The 15,385-nt window shown below is 32.4% G+C and overlaps 2 protein-coding genes across 2 annotated transcripts; one reads left to right on the forward strand and one right to left on the reverse strand.

Moving 5' to 3' along the window:
• Nucleotides 1-1,653: 1,653 nt before the first annotated feature.
• Nucleotides 1,654-4,898, reverse strand: LOC100790523 (protein ROOT HAIR SPECIFIC 17). Its single transcript, XM_003518537.4, has 8 exons — nt 4,641-4,898; nt 4,449-4,539; nt 4,251-4,327; nt 3,958-4,046; nt 3,694-3,877; nt 2,943-3,124; nt 2,642-2,744; nt 1,654-2,513 (listed from the first exon to the last, which is right to left on the reverse strand). Exons 1-8 carry the CDS (start codon nt 4,896-4,898, stop codon nt 1,803-1,805), a joined length of 1,695 nt encoding a protein of 564 aa, XP_003518585.3. The 3' UTR covers nt 1,654-1,802.
• Nucleotides 4,899-7,372: 2,474 nt separating this feature from the next.
• On the forward strand, nt 7,373-13,433 carry LOC100791044 (protein DETOXIFICATION 45, chloroplastic). Its single transcript, XM_014771073.3, has 11 exons — nt 7,373-8,026; nt 8,111-8,246; nt 8,840-8,936; nt 9,022-9,122; nt 9,593-9,756; nt 10,110-10,181; nt 10,338-10,454; nt 10,548-10,643; nt 10,735-10,856; nt 11,409-11,464; nt 12,591-13,433. The coding sequence occupies exons 1-11, from the start codon at nt 7,427-7,429 to the stop codon at nt 12,608-12,610; spliced, it is 1,581 nt and encodes a 526-aa protein (XP_014626559.1). The 5' UTR covers nt 7,373-7,426; the 3' UTR covers nt 12,611-13,433.
• The last annotated feature ends 1,952 nt before the right edge of the window (nt 13,434-15,385 follow it).

Below are 15,385 nucleotides of genomic sequence, written 5' to 3' on the forward strand. Positions count from 1 at the left end.
GAAAAATATCAAATATTTTAAATATTTAGAAATGATTACATATATATATATATATATATGAGTTTGCTAATGCCTTCACACTTAACTTTTAGTATCATTGCATTAGTAACTTAAATCATAAATTTTGGACAAAAAACCTATCATCTATTCTCCTGTAATAAGGATATATCAGTAATGTATCAATTTTTTAAAAACAATTAAAAGGATCTTAATTGTTTTCTTTTCTTTAAAATACAATTTAACATCTTCTCGAGTCTTACAATCTTGAATTTTTATACATTTACATCACCAACATATTTTTTTCAAGGGAAACGTATTTTTGTAATTAAAATGATGGTATAAAAATAAGAGTCTAATTTTCATATATTGTTAGTAATTTTTTTTTACATTCTCAACAAATAGAAATTTCCGTAAATATGACTTTTCAAAGTGCTCCTTAAACCAATCGAAAGAAAAGACAAATTTACTAATCAAGTAAAACTAGAATAAAATGCTACTATAAAGGCAAAGCAAGACGAATAATACAAGTATTGGGCCACGGAGTCAATTCAAATCCAGAAGGGTAGATAGTCCGGTAGTTTTCTTCAAGTGTGTTTAGAAAAGGGTGTTGCTAGGTGCACCCGCATATTACTGGTGCACCCAGCATTTTTTGATTAATGCCCAAAATGTCCCTAGCTTGTTGTTCCTTTTTAAGTTATTTTTTCTAATTGAATGATGATCCGTAAGCGGATTTTTCATATACGAATCAACTTGATCTGTATGAATTATACGGATGAAGTTGATTTGTATAAAGCATACGGATCAAGTTGATCTGTATGGTTTATACTGATGAAGTTCATCTGTATAAAGCATACAGATCAAGTTCATCCGTGTAATTTATACGGATGAACTTCATTCGTATTATTTTTTTAATTTCTTAAAGTTTTATTTTTTTAACTATTAATATGTTAAATTATTCATTTGCACATTAATTTTTTTTTACTATTACAAAATTTAATATATATTAAATTTTGTAATAGTAAATATTTTTTATTTATAAAAAAATATACGGATTAAATAATTATATGAGTTATATCAAAATTAATTGTCACAAAATTTATTATTTAAATTTACATGTGTATTAAATATAAATTCGAAAGTTTAGTGTTATGTATAGTAATATTATTTATTTTATAATGTAATTGGCTCATTATCTCAGTTGGTTAGAGCGTTGTGCAGGTTCGATTCTTGCTTGGGCCATTAATTATAAATTAATTCATCACAAATATTTTTCAAAAAAAATTTAAAAAAACTTTTGAATTGGGCTTATACGGATCATCTTGATCCGTATGAGGTCTACGGATCATCAACTCATACGTTCATTCGTATAAAGCATACGGATGAACTTCATCCATATGTTTTATACGGATGAACTTCATCCGTATAAATCATACGAATCAACTTGATCCGTATATTTTATACAAATTAACTTCATACTTACGGATTAACTTCATCAGGATCAAGTTGATTCATATGTGAAAAATCTGCTTACGGATCACCACTAAGCCAGAAGCAACTTAAAAAGGAACAATAAATCAGAGACATTTTGGACATTAATAAAAAATGATGGGTGCACCAGCAATACCGCTTAAGGCACCTAACAACACCCCCACATTATATGAAACACTCACGCACGCTTATGCTATCCTCTAGAACAATTGCTACTTACAGTCTACATTTTTTAACAAGCTGAATATATATGTACAAATTAAGGCTTAATTTTCAATAGCGTCGGTCCATGAAATCATTGAGAGATAACAGAGTTAATCGGAGAAGAATTCTTGCACTTCAGCTAATTGGTCCGTGGTCATTATAAGAGGGAGTGAATCAATTTTAGTTCCATTGAGATTATTATCTACCTCAGACGACCACTCCTGCTGCTCTTGAAACTCGGTAATATTGCTATGATTTAGGGGGTAGGAAATTCCCCCAGCAGAGTTTTTTTGACATATGCAAGCTGATGGGTTCTCAGTAAACTCACCACTGCCGGGCCTCAACTCATTTGGTTCTCCCATAAACCCTACCTGGAAAGTTCTAACTCGAGAGGCAAATTCCTCCCACGTCCTATTATTTCTGTTCATGAATAACAGGTTCAACTTCTTTGCATTTGGCCGGATGGTGACTTTATGACCCAAGTACCTCCTTCTTCCAGCTAAAATTTTCGCCATGTTCCCGTTGTTGTTTGTAACAAATACGTCACTCTCAGCACAAACTATGAAATCTAGTGCAGCCATGCGAGAAGAAAATGACACAAATGGCGCCAACTCCTCCTTGGTAGCTATGGTCTCCTTTGAATGGAAGTTTGGGAAAAGAGCCTTCAGGGGAGCTATCGTTTCCTCACCTCCATATATTTCGCCAGATGCCACGTACAACAGAACTTCACTTCCAAAATCTAGTGCTCTTAGCATAAGACCCACTTCCTCTGGTGTAAGTGGGCATCTTCCATGTCTTCGAACTTTCTCAGGATTACTTGCCTGCCTCCCATTTCCAAATAACAAAGAATACATCAATCATTTTTCATACATGCATGATGCATGTGGAGCTCATTTCTTAGATATGCTAATAAAACCTTACATCTAATACTACAAAAAAAAAAACTTACATGTAAATTTTTCCACCGTTTCCTAATTTCGCCAAGTTCCTTTTTCTCTTTTTCTCCACCGCCGTAATAGCAACCAGAGAATGCAAGCATATCCGGTTCAAACCTATGTGATAAAACATCAGTTTGAATCACGTTGAACTTCAATATGAATCATGAAAAGAACTTAGCTTACGTCTCAATTACAAAATGCGAGTTAATTTCTGTAACTTAATGAAGCTGATGATCACGAATGCTGCATATATACTGCATTCTTTGTTGAGGAACTAAATGGCAAAGTAAAGGAACCAGAAATAAAGCTTACCTCAAATGTAGAGCAATGAAATGTTTGCTTTTTATTTTCATCCGCTCAACCAACAATTTACCCATCCCCTGAATGGAATCCGTAAATTTGAGAGCATGGTAATTAACCCTGCACCTCAGCCTTTGAAGATCTTCATCCAACATATTAGCAAGTCTATAGTCAAACTTAGTTAACCGAACAGCCTGCATGCATCAAGGAATTTAAGTATCATCATCCATCGAATCAAGAACAACACCATAACGTAATTATTACAATAGTTGAAGATTAGCTTTGAAATAACATTTTTTCAAAAATAATATTTCCCAAACACTACTCACTGCACGAGTGCACTACGCTTTTGACAGACTCACGAGTCACTACTTCTGATAATTTCTTTATTGTATTTTATGGGAAATAATGAATACTACTAGTAAATATTGTCTTTCCGGCTTAAAAGTCAATTGTCATCATTGCTCAGATGAATTTCAATTTTGATTAATCAATGTTCTATCGCTTCATTTTAGTTTCTCGTTCCTTCTTATTTATATGTTTAATCAAATATCAAATGTTCTACTAAAAAAATCAATTATCATTTTTTTATGATTAAAAGTTCTACTCACATTATTTATATAAAATGTCATATATTTTCAAGTAAATTTATTCATACATATTTCCAGCTAGTTAGGGTCAAAACAGGGGAGATAAAGTCCAGATTTTAATTGGTGGAATGCATGCAAATATTTTTGATCTGAGGATGCATGTGAAGACTTACACGCTTCCTGACCAGCACGGGTAAAACACGATCCTCATAGCACTTGGGGGTGCATTTTCTTGGAACACGCACCGTATATGGAGCCACGAAGTTCCCTCCCATTTCCGGAAGCTCTTTTACAATTCTCACGTCATTCCGGAGAAATGTTATAAACCACTCTGTATCAAATAGTTCAGAAAAGTTGCTGCAAAAAATAGCACACAAATTAAGAGACAATGACCAATAAAAATATCATATATGATTTGCAAGGCAAAGACAGCAGACCTTGTGTCCTTCCAGAAAGATGTATGATCCAACTCTGGAACAACAAGAGTAGCATTCAAAAGATATGCAGCCACCACAGCATCAATTATCTGCAGCCACAACTCCCATATTAATTGGTCTCTCCTTGGATTTAGAGCAATAGCATATGACATATTTCAGGTACATTATTAATAAATTCATGTTGGTTGCATAGAGAAAGAGGTAAATCTTCCAATATTGGTTACCTCCTTGAAACCATAGAGGATTGCATGTGAGTTGATGATAAATAGTTATTAGTTGATGAAGAAGCTTACCCCTGTTCTCTGTTGATTTAAACCTCCACTGGTGGAAATTAGCAAGTATCGATCTGGATTCGTTTTGGCATTTGCCTCTGCAAGTGCAAGAAATAAGTACTTACGCAATCAAATTGCACGTCCAATAAAAAAACGAATGAACACACGGCTTAAAATTTGATTTAATTTAAATTCATAAATTGGTTGGATTTGCTTTACTTGCAAAATTGACACCGGCATTACTGCAGCCATAGAAGAGGCGTGAGTGAGTTGAACTCCATAAATCACGCCTGAAACTACCTCCACCCGCCTTCAAATGAAAGTCCAACCAACACAAATAGATTAAGCATAAAAGAGAAAAATGCAGAAGCAGTATGACACTTGCGTTTCAGTTAATACTTAATAGCTTACCGGAACCTGAAACACCGAATCATGGAATCGTGATCTGACTTGGTCATTGTTCTGAGTAGTCTGAAGATTGATTTTATTTAGCGTGGACGGAGCGAACAGAGAGAATAGGGCGAAGAGCAGAAGAAGGCAAGCGGAGATGGCGATGATGAGAGTGCGGTGGAGGAGCCGACCTCGAAGGAAACTCGCAACAAGGAGTCCTATTATTCTGGATTTCTCAGTGTGATGCTTCTTTCTCTTCATTGCTGTTTCTGTGGACATTGGTATCGTTACGTACCTTACACCGAATTTCATTAATTCAATATTGCGTTGCTGATTGCAATTGCATGGAAGAAGAAGCGCATCCACAATTTCAATTTCAATCAAGTATTTAACGTTGAGTACTTGGTTTCGCTGTCCAAGTTTGATTTTGAGTCAAATGTCGTTTACAACGAATTCCATCTTAACTCTAAATATGGAGTGCATGGCAAGTTTCTTCGATGCTTGACTCTAACTAATTAGCCAGCGGATTCTCTACCTATATTTGGAATTCAAACTGTACTTGCTACTCTACTGTTATATTTTCCTGCTTTTGGTTTGGAGCTAATTCTTACTCACAACTCTGTTATAGCTTTTCGTTACGACCTTGTAAGCCTCGCCATTCCTGCTCATTGCTCAACTAATATGCTATTTTCATCACATAAATTAGTTTTAAGAGCCGACGAGACAAACTCTGTTTATTGGGGTTTGGGATGTGAAAAAACATATGTATCTCATTCTATTTTTTATTTTTTATTTTTACACCGATTAAATTAACACGAATTCCTTCTACGGACCATTTTAATAATTGATTGTATTTACAATTAAATCAAATATTTTACTAAAATAAATTGGTAGGTACAACTAATATTTTCTTAAAATAATGTATAATTACAGAGTAATGATTTATATTTTTAAATATGCTTTTTGCTTGAATTTATTTCAAAGAAATCATTATTTTAGTAACCAAGTTTCTAAAATAGCCTTTGAAAAATAATTATTTCAAAAAAAATCTTAAACATGTACTAAGAGTTCTAATTATCTGATAACTGTTAGTTCCTTGTGTAATATTACGATTGAAAATCAAAGGGAAAGAGAAAAGTGTTTCTTAATGTATAGGTGGGCGCTGCCAACAAGTAACAACGACATACATTGACTGATGAACATTTAAGGCACAAATTCTTCTTTCTGCACCTTAATTAACTTTATTAGTACTTATTTATGTAATCCCATAAAAAAATTTGTTGCTCTTTACTACACTTCACGTGTGTTTCATGTGGTTGCATGATCTCGCACGCGCGTTTCATTCCTCTATGTTACGGTTACGAAACCCAAATTGGAGAAAGTTTATGCGTAACTGTAGAGACGAGTTGACGCACGAGCTATCTATCAAAATAGATGTAATTGATGGAAATAGTGACGAAAACAATAGTCAAGTAATTAGTTCTTAATCTATTTGTGAAAATGATCAAATTGGTCTTACAAAACAATAGTCAAGTAATTAGTTCTTAATCTATTGAAGCATTGAGGCTTCCCCGGATTTATTGTAAGTTGCTGAATTTAATATTTTAGTAGTGTTAAAAAGAGAGTGTGGTTAGGATTTTTTATTTCAATATTGATGTAAGATAAAGTTTTTTTTTTAATAATGATAAGGTAATGTTCCAGACTATTTATAATATGTTAACAAAATTAACTGAAAGTAAAGTTAACTGATTAATTAGGTTGAAGTAGTTAAAAAGTCATAAATAACTAAAACATAATAAAATTATGATTTATTTTTTAAAAAAATAAGTAAGAAATTTAATAAATATATTAAGAATAAAAATAGAAAAAATATAAAAAAACTAAAAATTAATATTTTAAAAAATATTATCTCAATTAGCATTTTCAAAAAACGATAAAAATTATTAAAAAAATTTATTTACTAAATAATCAAATAAAATTTTCAGTTAATAAAAACTTAAAAGTTAATAAAATATTCTGTGGAACATAGTCTTTAATATATAAAAATATATATAATTTTTTTTCTTCTTCAAATGAACAAATTTTGATTTTGATTTTGATTTTTTGTTAAAAAAACTTTATTTTTCATCGAAATTATTATATTTGGTCCAATGAAATGAATGAATGATAGCTTTGGTCTCTAAAAAACATTTTACTTTCATTTTTGTCCTCTAAAATTTGAATTACTATTTTCGGTTTCAAATGTTTTATTTAAGATTTAGAAAAATAATTTAGAAGTGTCGCATGATGACATAGTAGAACAAACACGGTGAGTGCCATTTGAAATGATCAATTGACATGTTAAACAATGTCAACACAAAATAGTAGGGATTAAGAATAATGATTTCAATTTTTTTAAGATCAAAACCATAGAATTTTCTTACAATGAATAAAATTAAACTTATTCATTTTATAATAAAGACTGAAAACATATTTGTGTTTATGAAAAATATGTATCTAATAATTTTGCGAGTTTTATTCAGAGTTTAAATCACCATAAATTATAAAAGTGTATCGACAAAATTAACTTATAAATCACTTGAAAATTTATAAGTTGATTAAAAGCTTATAAATTAAGACTTTAATAATAATTAACATGTAATTAAAATGTTTATAAGTTGATTAAAAGCTTATAAGTTAACCGATGGATTAAAAAGTGTTTTTTCTATATAAGCCCAGAAAAAGAAAATTACGTCAAAGGCGTTCATCTAAAATCACTACAAACTCCATTTCATCAGCAATACATCCTTCAGTTTGCAGTTGCAGTGATGGTCATGGAGGCTACCCATTTCACCACCTCTCAATATCAATATCATATTGATGGAGGCTTCACCAGAAGACCCTTCATGCGCATGCGCAAGCGTAGCCATATCAGTTACGGTTATGGCCCCCACTTCCTGCGCCGAAGCCTCTACGTGCCGTTCATAGCACTTGGTCCCAAAGCCAAAGCCAAAGCCGAAGCCGAAGCCGAAGCCGAAGCCTCTTCCTTCTCTTCTGTGGATGTGAGACGAGAGCTTATATCGCTGACTCTGCCTGCCCTTGCCAGTCAGGCAATTGACCCCTTAGCACAGTTGATGGAAACCGCCTACATTGGTCGACTTGGCACTGTTGAATTGGCTTCTGCCGGCGTTTCCATATCCATCTTTAACATCATTTCTAAGCTTTTTAATATCCCCCTTCTAAGTGTTGCTACTTCCTTTGTTGCCGAGGACATTGCCAAGGCTTCCTCCACTGCAGATGCCAAAACAAAACAACAACTCTCCTCTGTCTCCACTGCTTTGCTATTGGCACTCGTCCTTGGCTTTTTTGAGGCTTTAGCTTTATATCTGGGATCTGGAGCATTTCTACATTTAATTGGTGTTTCTACTGTATGTTTTCACCCTCTTCTCTACTCTACTCTATGCCTTTATTTTATTTTTTTATATGAAATTTGTCATCTCCTTTTTCAACAGCAAAATCCAACATATGTTCCCGCACGACACTTTCTCTCTTTAAGAGCTGTTGGCGCTCCTGCTGTTGTACTTTCTTTGTCTCTTCAAGGCATTTTCCGCGGTTTTAAGGATACAAAAACTCCTGTTATATGTCTAGGCAAGTCTGCATGCACTCTAATACCTTTTGAAGGATCCTATAATACTCAGCAATTCATGAATACATTATTTTTATTATTACCTACCTCACATGCAACTCTAAGGAATGAACAAATATAAAAAATAAAATCCGTGGTTCAATTATATAAATATAAATAAAATAAAATATAAAAATATAAAATTTTATTTATAAATTTGATAAATTTTAAAAATTGAGGGGTGCAAGTGCACATCCTCGGCTGGTTGTAGGTCGCCACTGGCACCAGGGAAAGGGCATTTGATATTTTAGTTGATTGGAATGCTTGTGACTTACTGACTTATAATCTTGAAAAATAATTCTAGATTTTGATATCTTAAATGTTCTTGTTGTTTTACTTTCTTTCAAAAAACAAACAAACTTACATACCGTGGTGCTCCTCATTTCGCAAAGGTACGGGGGAGGGTAATTGTACACAGCCTTCCCCTTGCATATGCAAAGAGGCTGCAATTTTAACATTATGCTACTTTTACTTTCTTTCAAATATTGATTAAATTTTAAAATCATTTTCATTATATTGTATGTGTGTGTGTGCTAATTCCTCTTTGAAAATGCAGGCATTGGTAACTTTTCAGCTGTCTTTTTATTTCCCTTACTTATGTATTACTTTCGGTTGGGTGTAACTGGTGCGGCCATTTCCACAGTTATCTCTCAGTAAGTCCTTTTCAAAAGCATTCTTTTTTCCTTCTATTTCTTGACTTGATTCAACCCTAATTATGATGGAATTTTTGTACCTCAGATATATTGGGACCATGTTGATGATCTGGTGTCTGAATAAGCGAGCTGAGTTACTACCTCCAAAGATGGGAGACCTGCAATTTGGCAGTTATATTAAATCTGGTGAGGATTTGTCTCTTTCTTATTATGTGTTGTTAAAACCTGAGATGAAAGAGTGTGTTTGGCACTCCTCTTCAAATGATTTTCTCTTTGTTGAAGAAGTAGGGAAAAGGGAAGATAACAACTAGATGCTAAATTCAATCTCACACTGTTTACAAAACACTTTCCAAGCAAAAGATCTCACCTCCAATTTTTTTCCTGTTTCTGTTTGTAATTTTTCTATTTTAAGGAAATAGCATTGATAGAACAAGTGTGTGTTTGGAATGGACACATTACTAATTTTGTAAACTGGCCCAAGTTGGGATCAGAAAAAATATTGTTTTAGAGAGATTATTAATTTTTATAGAGCATTAATTTATGAAGGTTTAACTTTAATTGCATGGACACATTTCTCTTTTCTTTACTGTGTATATTATTTAGCTTTCTGTTAGGTTAGTGTAGTTGTTTCAGTTATGATCTGTGGGCTGTTACAGGTGGTTTCCTTCTTGGAAGAACACTTTCTGTTCTTTCAACCATGACATTGGGGACATCAATGGCTGCTCGACATGGTCCAGTAGCTATGGCGGCACATCAGATATGTATGCAAGTGTGGTTGGCTGTTTCCCTTCTTACAGATGCATTGGCTGCATCTGGTCAGGTATTGAATCATCCATTACGAAAACTTGTATATTTTTCTTTATCATTTTATCTTTTTAATATTTTTCCCCCTTGTGGTATAATTTCGGAAATTTCTTTCAATCTAGTATAAATACCATGCTGTCTTGCAATGAAACAAGTGGAGCCAACAAAAGCCAAACATAATCCTGCCTAGTTGTTACTCTTAATTAGGCAGGCTATGTTGAACCTCTTGGGAAAATTTTCAGTTTGCTTGACTTTGAAGCTTTTTTACATTTTAAAGTCATAGATTCTTTTAAGCTTGGCCTTTACTTCGTTACTGTCTTCTTGTTTGTATATGCCTTTTTACTTATACTGCTATATTATTATTTATAGGCCCTTATTGCAAGTTCTGTATCCAGACATGAATACAAAGTTGCGAAGGAAGTTACTAGTTTGGTATTAAGGGTAAGCGGGTTTTTTTTCTTTATGCATTGAATTTTGAACCTTTGATGCCTTTCATTCATTAGTTATTCGTAGATTTTATGTAAGCTATAGTTGTTTAACTATGTCAAATAAGGAAGTTTTATGAAATTATTTGAGAACCTGATTGTGCCTTTCCAGATTGGACTGGTAATGGGTATTTGCTTGACTGCAATTCTGGGTGCATCGTTTGGATCTTTAGCCACCATTTTTACTCAGGACACTGAAGTCTTGCAGGTGATCAGAACTCTGGCGTTGGTATGTATGGTATTGCTGATTGATTTGTATGTATTTGTTTGCATTTGTCCGTGTCTGCATCAGATTTACACTGTTATTTGTGATTGTTGCTAGTTTGTTAGTGCTTCTCAACCATTTAATGCACTGGCCTATATTTTTGATGGTCTCCATTATGGTGTTTCTGATTTCCGATATGCTGCTTTCTCCATGGTAAGTTGTTTACTATTCTAAATGTGTCACAGTGTTTCTGTTCTGGTACATATGCTTCTTGAGGTTAAATTTTATGATAATTGCTTCATAGATGTTTGTGGGAGCAGTCTCCTCTGCATTCTTGGTATTTGCACCTCCACTTTTTGGCCTTCAGGGCGTATGGCTGGGCTTAGGTCTCTTCATGGCTCTTCGTGCGGCAGCTGGTGCTGTCAGGTAAAATGGCAAATTAATTTTGTGTGTATTGGGAAGAAATGTTTCATGTTGTTTCTATCTTGTTAAAATAAAAATAGGTTACTCTAGCCATTGTAGTTGACTAGATGGCTACTTCAACCTCATCCTCTACTATTTATCCATCTTTGATTAGAATATTTTCCTATACATCTTGGGCTAACATTCATTTGATATAATGGTATTTAAATGATAGAAGTATGCATTGTTGACCATACTTACTAGTTACTATTATAGTTTCTTTGTGGAATGGTGTACAAGTGCTATGGTTTTAACCTTGTTTCAATTGTTAAAATGCTGTTTGAAAATCTGTGTCTATAGTTGACATCTTCTACATGGGTTATCAAATCTAAAAGTGAAATTGTAAAACATTTATTAAGAGAAAGAAATTGAGTAATTGAGTGTATCACCCTGTCCTTTCAGTAGATTTTCTGATTCTAGATAGCGTGACTCCATTATTGAATTGCCAGGCTGTGCTTTTAAAGTTTTTTTTTTTTTCCTTTTATGGTTGAATCTTTTGTGCTGCTACATTTTCAGATTACTATCAAAGAATGGCCCTTGGTGGTTTCTACACAGATTTACAAATTGCAGAGGTCAGCGTCTATTTTTACCATTCCTAACATGTCTCTGCTTTTTGATTGAGTAAAATATAGTTAACATCATTGCTGGGGTTTATTTTTCTCTCGACTTATGAATATAATATTATTATTTTTACCTTTCTGTCCTTGGTTTGGCTTATCTACTTACCTGCTATATTTTGTGCACCAAACAGTAAAATGTTATTTCTACAAAATATCTTCCTTGATGGAGTATATTAGATGCTAGTAGAAGGTGTAAGCAAGCTAGTAGTGTTTTGGACGTGGAAGTTGGGGACTTCATACCAGAAGTTGCATGGTTCAAGATTGTTGGATCTATCTTACAAAGTGATGAGAAATTTATTGCAGAGATTGAAGGGGTATACACATAGGGTTTAAGATGGTCAGATGAAATGGAGAAATGCCTTAGGCGTGATTTGCAATTCCAATGTGACCAGAAAACTATAAGACTAATACTGCTCAATGATGGGCTAACAAACAAGAGCTAATGTTGCGAAAAGAGGAATGTTATGGTGGATTAGTGGACATAAAGTAGGAGTAGCACCTGAAGATATGATAGAAACTTAACTAAGGTCGTTTGATCATGTTAATCAAATGGAGCATAGTTCAATTAAGGGAGGTAAAGAAAGACCTTTGGTGAAACCATTCAAAAAGATCTTGCTCCAAATCATTGAGTACAATGGCTTTGTTTGGTCTATGCAGCTGACCTAACTAATGGGATAAGGATTTGTTGTATATCTTTTGTGATCCTTGGTTAATACTCATTTTCTGAAGTTTCAAGATGACTTTTGATCTGATTGAAAATGATGCTGCCTGTAAGCCGGAATGTGTATGTTGATGCTGATAGCCTAGTGTCCTGTTTGACAATGTCACTAGAAAGAGCAAAGATATATTTTGCAGCATGATCATGGCAGTGTGCCCATTTATGAAGAGTTAATTTTTGCTTCTTGTTTGTTTATTGGTGAACTAGGGCATGCTTAATCACTTAAATTAGATATTGAGGAAAACAATTTCTAATTTTCTGTGTTGATTAATATTATGTGATATTGCTCTTAACATTCTGGATGAATATTCATATCTACTTAGAGATTTGTTATCTTGATCTTGTAACTCATGCTTGCAGGTGGTCTCATAAGCCTTTAGATGGAGAATATGGATGCAACACTGGATGTGACATTTTGAAGAGGATTGTCTCCGTTGGATATTATATTTAGATGTGTAGATAATAGGACATTTTAGAAGCACTTTCTAGGTTCTCGCAATGAAATTAGTCATTTTTCCAGTCAATGTTACAGTGTAAAGGAAAATGGTTCAATTTAGTATTTTAATAATGTTACGGAGGGGGTGGAAGGCAGTGTCATTACATTACAGATTATGCGAATAGGAGGAATAGAGAAGTATTCTTTGGTTGAGCAAACATAATTACATGAAAATTAAGCCGAATTATTACAGGGTGAGGATTCGACCCAGGTGAAAAAATAGCAATAGAAAATGAAGTTTTATTTATTACAAAAAGGGGGGAGTACTCTAATAACTGCTCGAAGGCATATTACTTGGACATAACCTCGAGGCTCTCGACGACGCCAGGAACGACCTCGGTGTTCTCGCGAAGCGTAGAGATCGAGGTCCCTCACACCCCCACCCACCGGAGTCCTCAAACCACCCGAATCCAGCACCTCCTCCGGCACACGCCTCATCGCCTCCATCACCTGCTCCACCACCTCATCCCCCTGGTCGAGGCATGTAGGTCACGCTCCTTCTAATTTCCTTCATCCCCTCATGCATCACTGCCATCATTCTTAATTTACTTCTTGCCCCCATCTCTCTCTTCCTCACACTGCAGCCGGTTCTCTTTGCAATTTCCACTCCTGCCCCTCTTCTCTACACTAATCTACTCCAATGCACATCAAGATATTTATCTATTTATTTCCTAAAAAATAAATAAACGCGAGTATTTATCATTTTAGTATTCTTTAAAATAAAAACTTACGTTTATGCTAGTAAGCATTTACAAACAAGATTAAATAATCATTTTTATCTTTAATTCATTGAAAAATTTAATTCTGAAAGATTAAAATTTAATATTCGAAAGTATAAAAAATACGATAAATTTATTTGATCATTAACTTTTATATGTGGCCAGATAAGTTTATTACAAAATTAATTACCAACATGGTCATATTGAAAATAGATTGGACAAAAATATCAATGAATTATCATTATTGAATCTAAATGTCAATAATTTTTTGTTAAACGAAGATGTAAGTAATTTTTTTTAAAAGAAAACAAATAAATTTTTTGGATCAAAATGTCAGGAAGTTATAATTATTGGATCAAAATGTTAGTAATTTTCCATTTATCGAAATGCAAGTAATTTTTTATTAGAACTAAATATCAATATGTTTCTATTGGACTAATTTGTTAGATTCCAAGTTTCATCTCATCCAAGAGTGAAATATAATTTTAGGATAATTTTTCGCTCTTTTTCATCGTTACATGCATAATATTACAATCATCATTTAAAAATATTTTGACAAATATAATTTCAAATAAATATAATAATAATCATAATATTAATTAACAACCATGATTTATCTGTCACAAAAAAAATTATCTAAAATAAATTTTACTAGTTTACCAAAATAAACATTGCAACAATGTATTAATCGTTAGAAATTTATTCAAATTATAATAATTATTCATAATCTACTATAAGTAAAATATAATATTTTTAATATTTAATAAAAGTTGAGAATCTCATTTCTCAATTGATTATACTTATTAGTAAATTTTTAATATTTTTTTAAAAAAATTGAGAATCTCAGGTGAAATAAGTTAATACTATTTGTCATGTAAATTTGGATCTAACATCAACTAAAATGGAATTCATTTAAATTTTATCATACAATTTTTTAACATTTTTTTATATTTAAAATTTCATCGGAAATAAGTTATCATTTATTTTATAAGTTCACTTTAATCTCATTTATGAAATACACCAGCTTTTAATAAAGAAGCATAACAAAAATAATTATATTTAAAATGGAAAAATTATAGAGAAATTGAAGTCATTGAATAATTATATTTAATAACTTAATATAATACTTTTAATAGTTTAAAAAAGGAAAACGTAGTTTTGTTTTGATTTCTTTACAATTTAAAATATTTTGTCTTTATTTAAAAATTCATTTTTAAAATTTTAAATCAAATAAAATGAAAAAAAAAACTTTTTCATTAGTTGTGAACTTGTTATAAATTAAAAGAAGAGTAAAAGATAAGGAGCAGTAGTTGATTTAATTGAAATCTAATAAGAAATAAAAATGATTATTCATTAGTTGTGAGGAAAAATTCAATTTTCTTATATTTTTATTCTCATCAAGATTTGAAATAAGATTTAGGATGTAAAATCATAAAAAATATGAAGTGAAAGAAATATGAGATGAGAGGTATACAATGCTACATACAAATGCCTAGAACCAAAAGAGAACGTTAAAAAAAAAACCAAAAATTAATGATGAAAGATTTAGTTTACTTTTTGTTATTGCATTGTGATTCTATAGTAATGAGAGAAAACTTGTTTGTACAGTGAAGAATTGTTAAAAAAATTTTAAAAAAAAATGATAGAAAAAACAGGAAAGCAAGCACAAAAATGTGAGGAAAAAAAAAATGAATGCCTTGAGATAATTGATTAACATCATGACCACAGACTTTGTAATACATACACACTGATAGTCCAGTTTTGTTTCATATTTACATCTTGAAATTCTCGTCCTGAACTTCCTACATACATAATTCGCAGTCGTATACGATAAAGAAAACAGTAGCCTTTTTATTCTGTATTGAAGAAAATACAATAAATCATGTCTCAATTTAACACCATGATGCAAAATAAAGTCATAAACAACATATAAACACATT

This window comes from Glycine max, chromosome 2 (genome assembly GCF_000004515.6).
Source record: "Glycine max cultivar Williams 82 chromosome 2, Glycine_max_v4.0, whole genome shotgun sequence".
In the NCBI taxonomy this organism is placed as follows: Eukaryota; Viridiplantae; Streptophyta; class Magnoliopsida; order Fabales; family Fabaceae; genus Glycine; species Glycine max.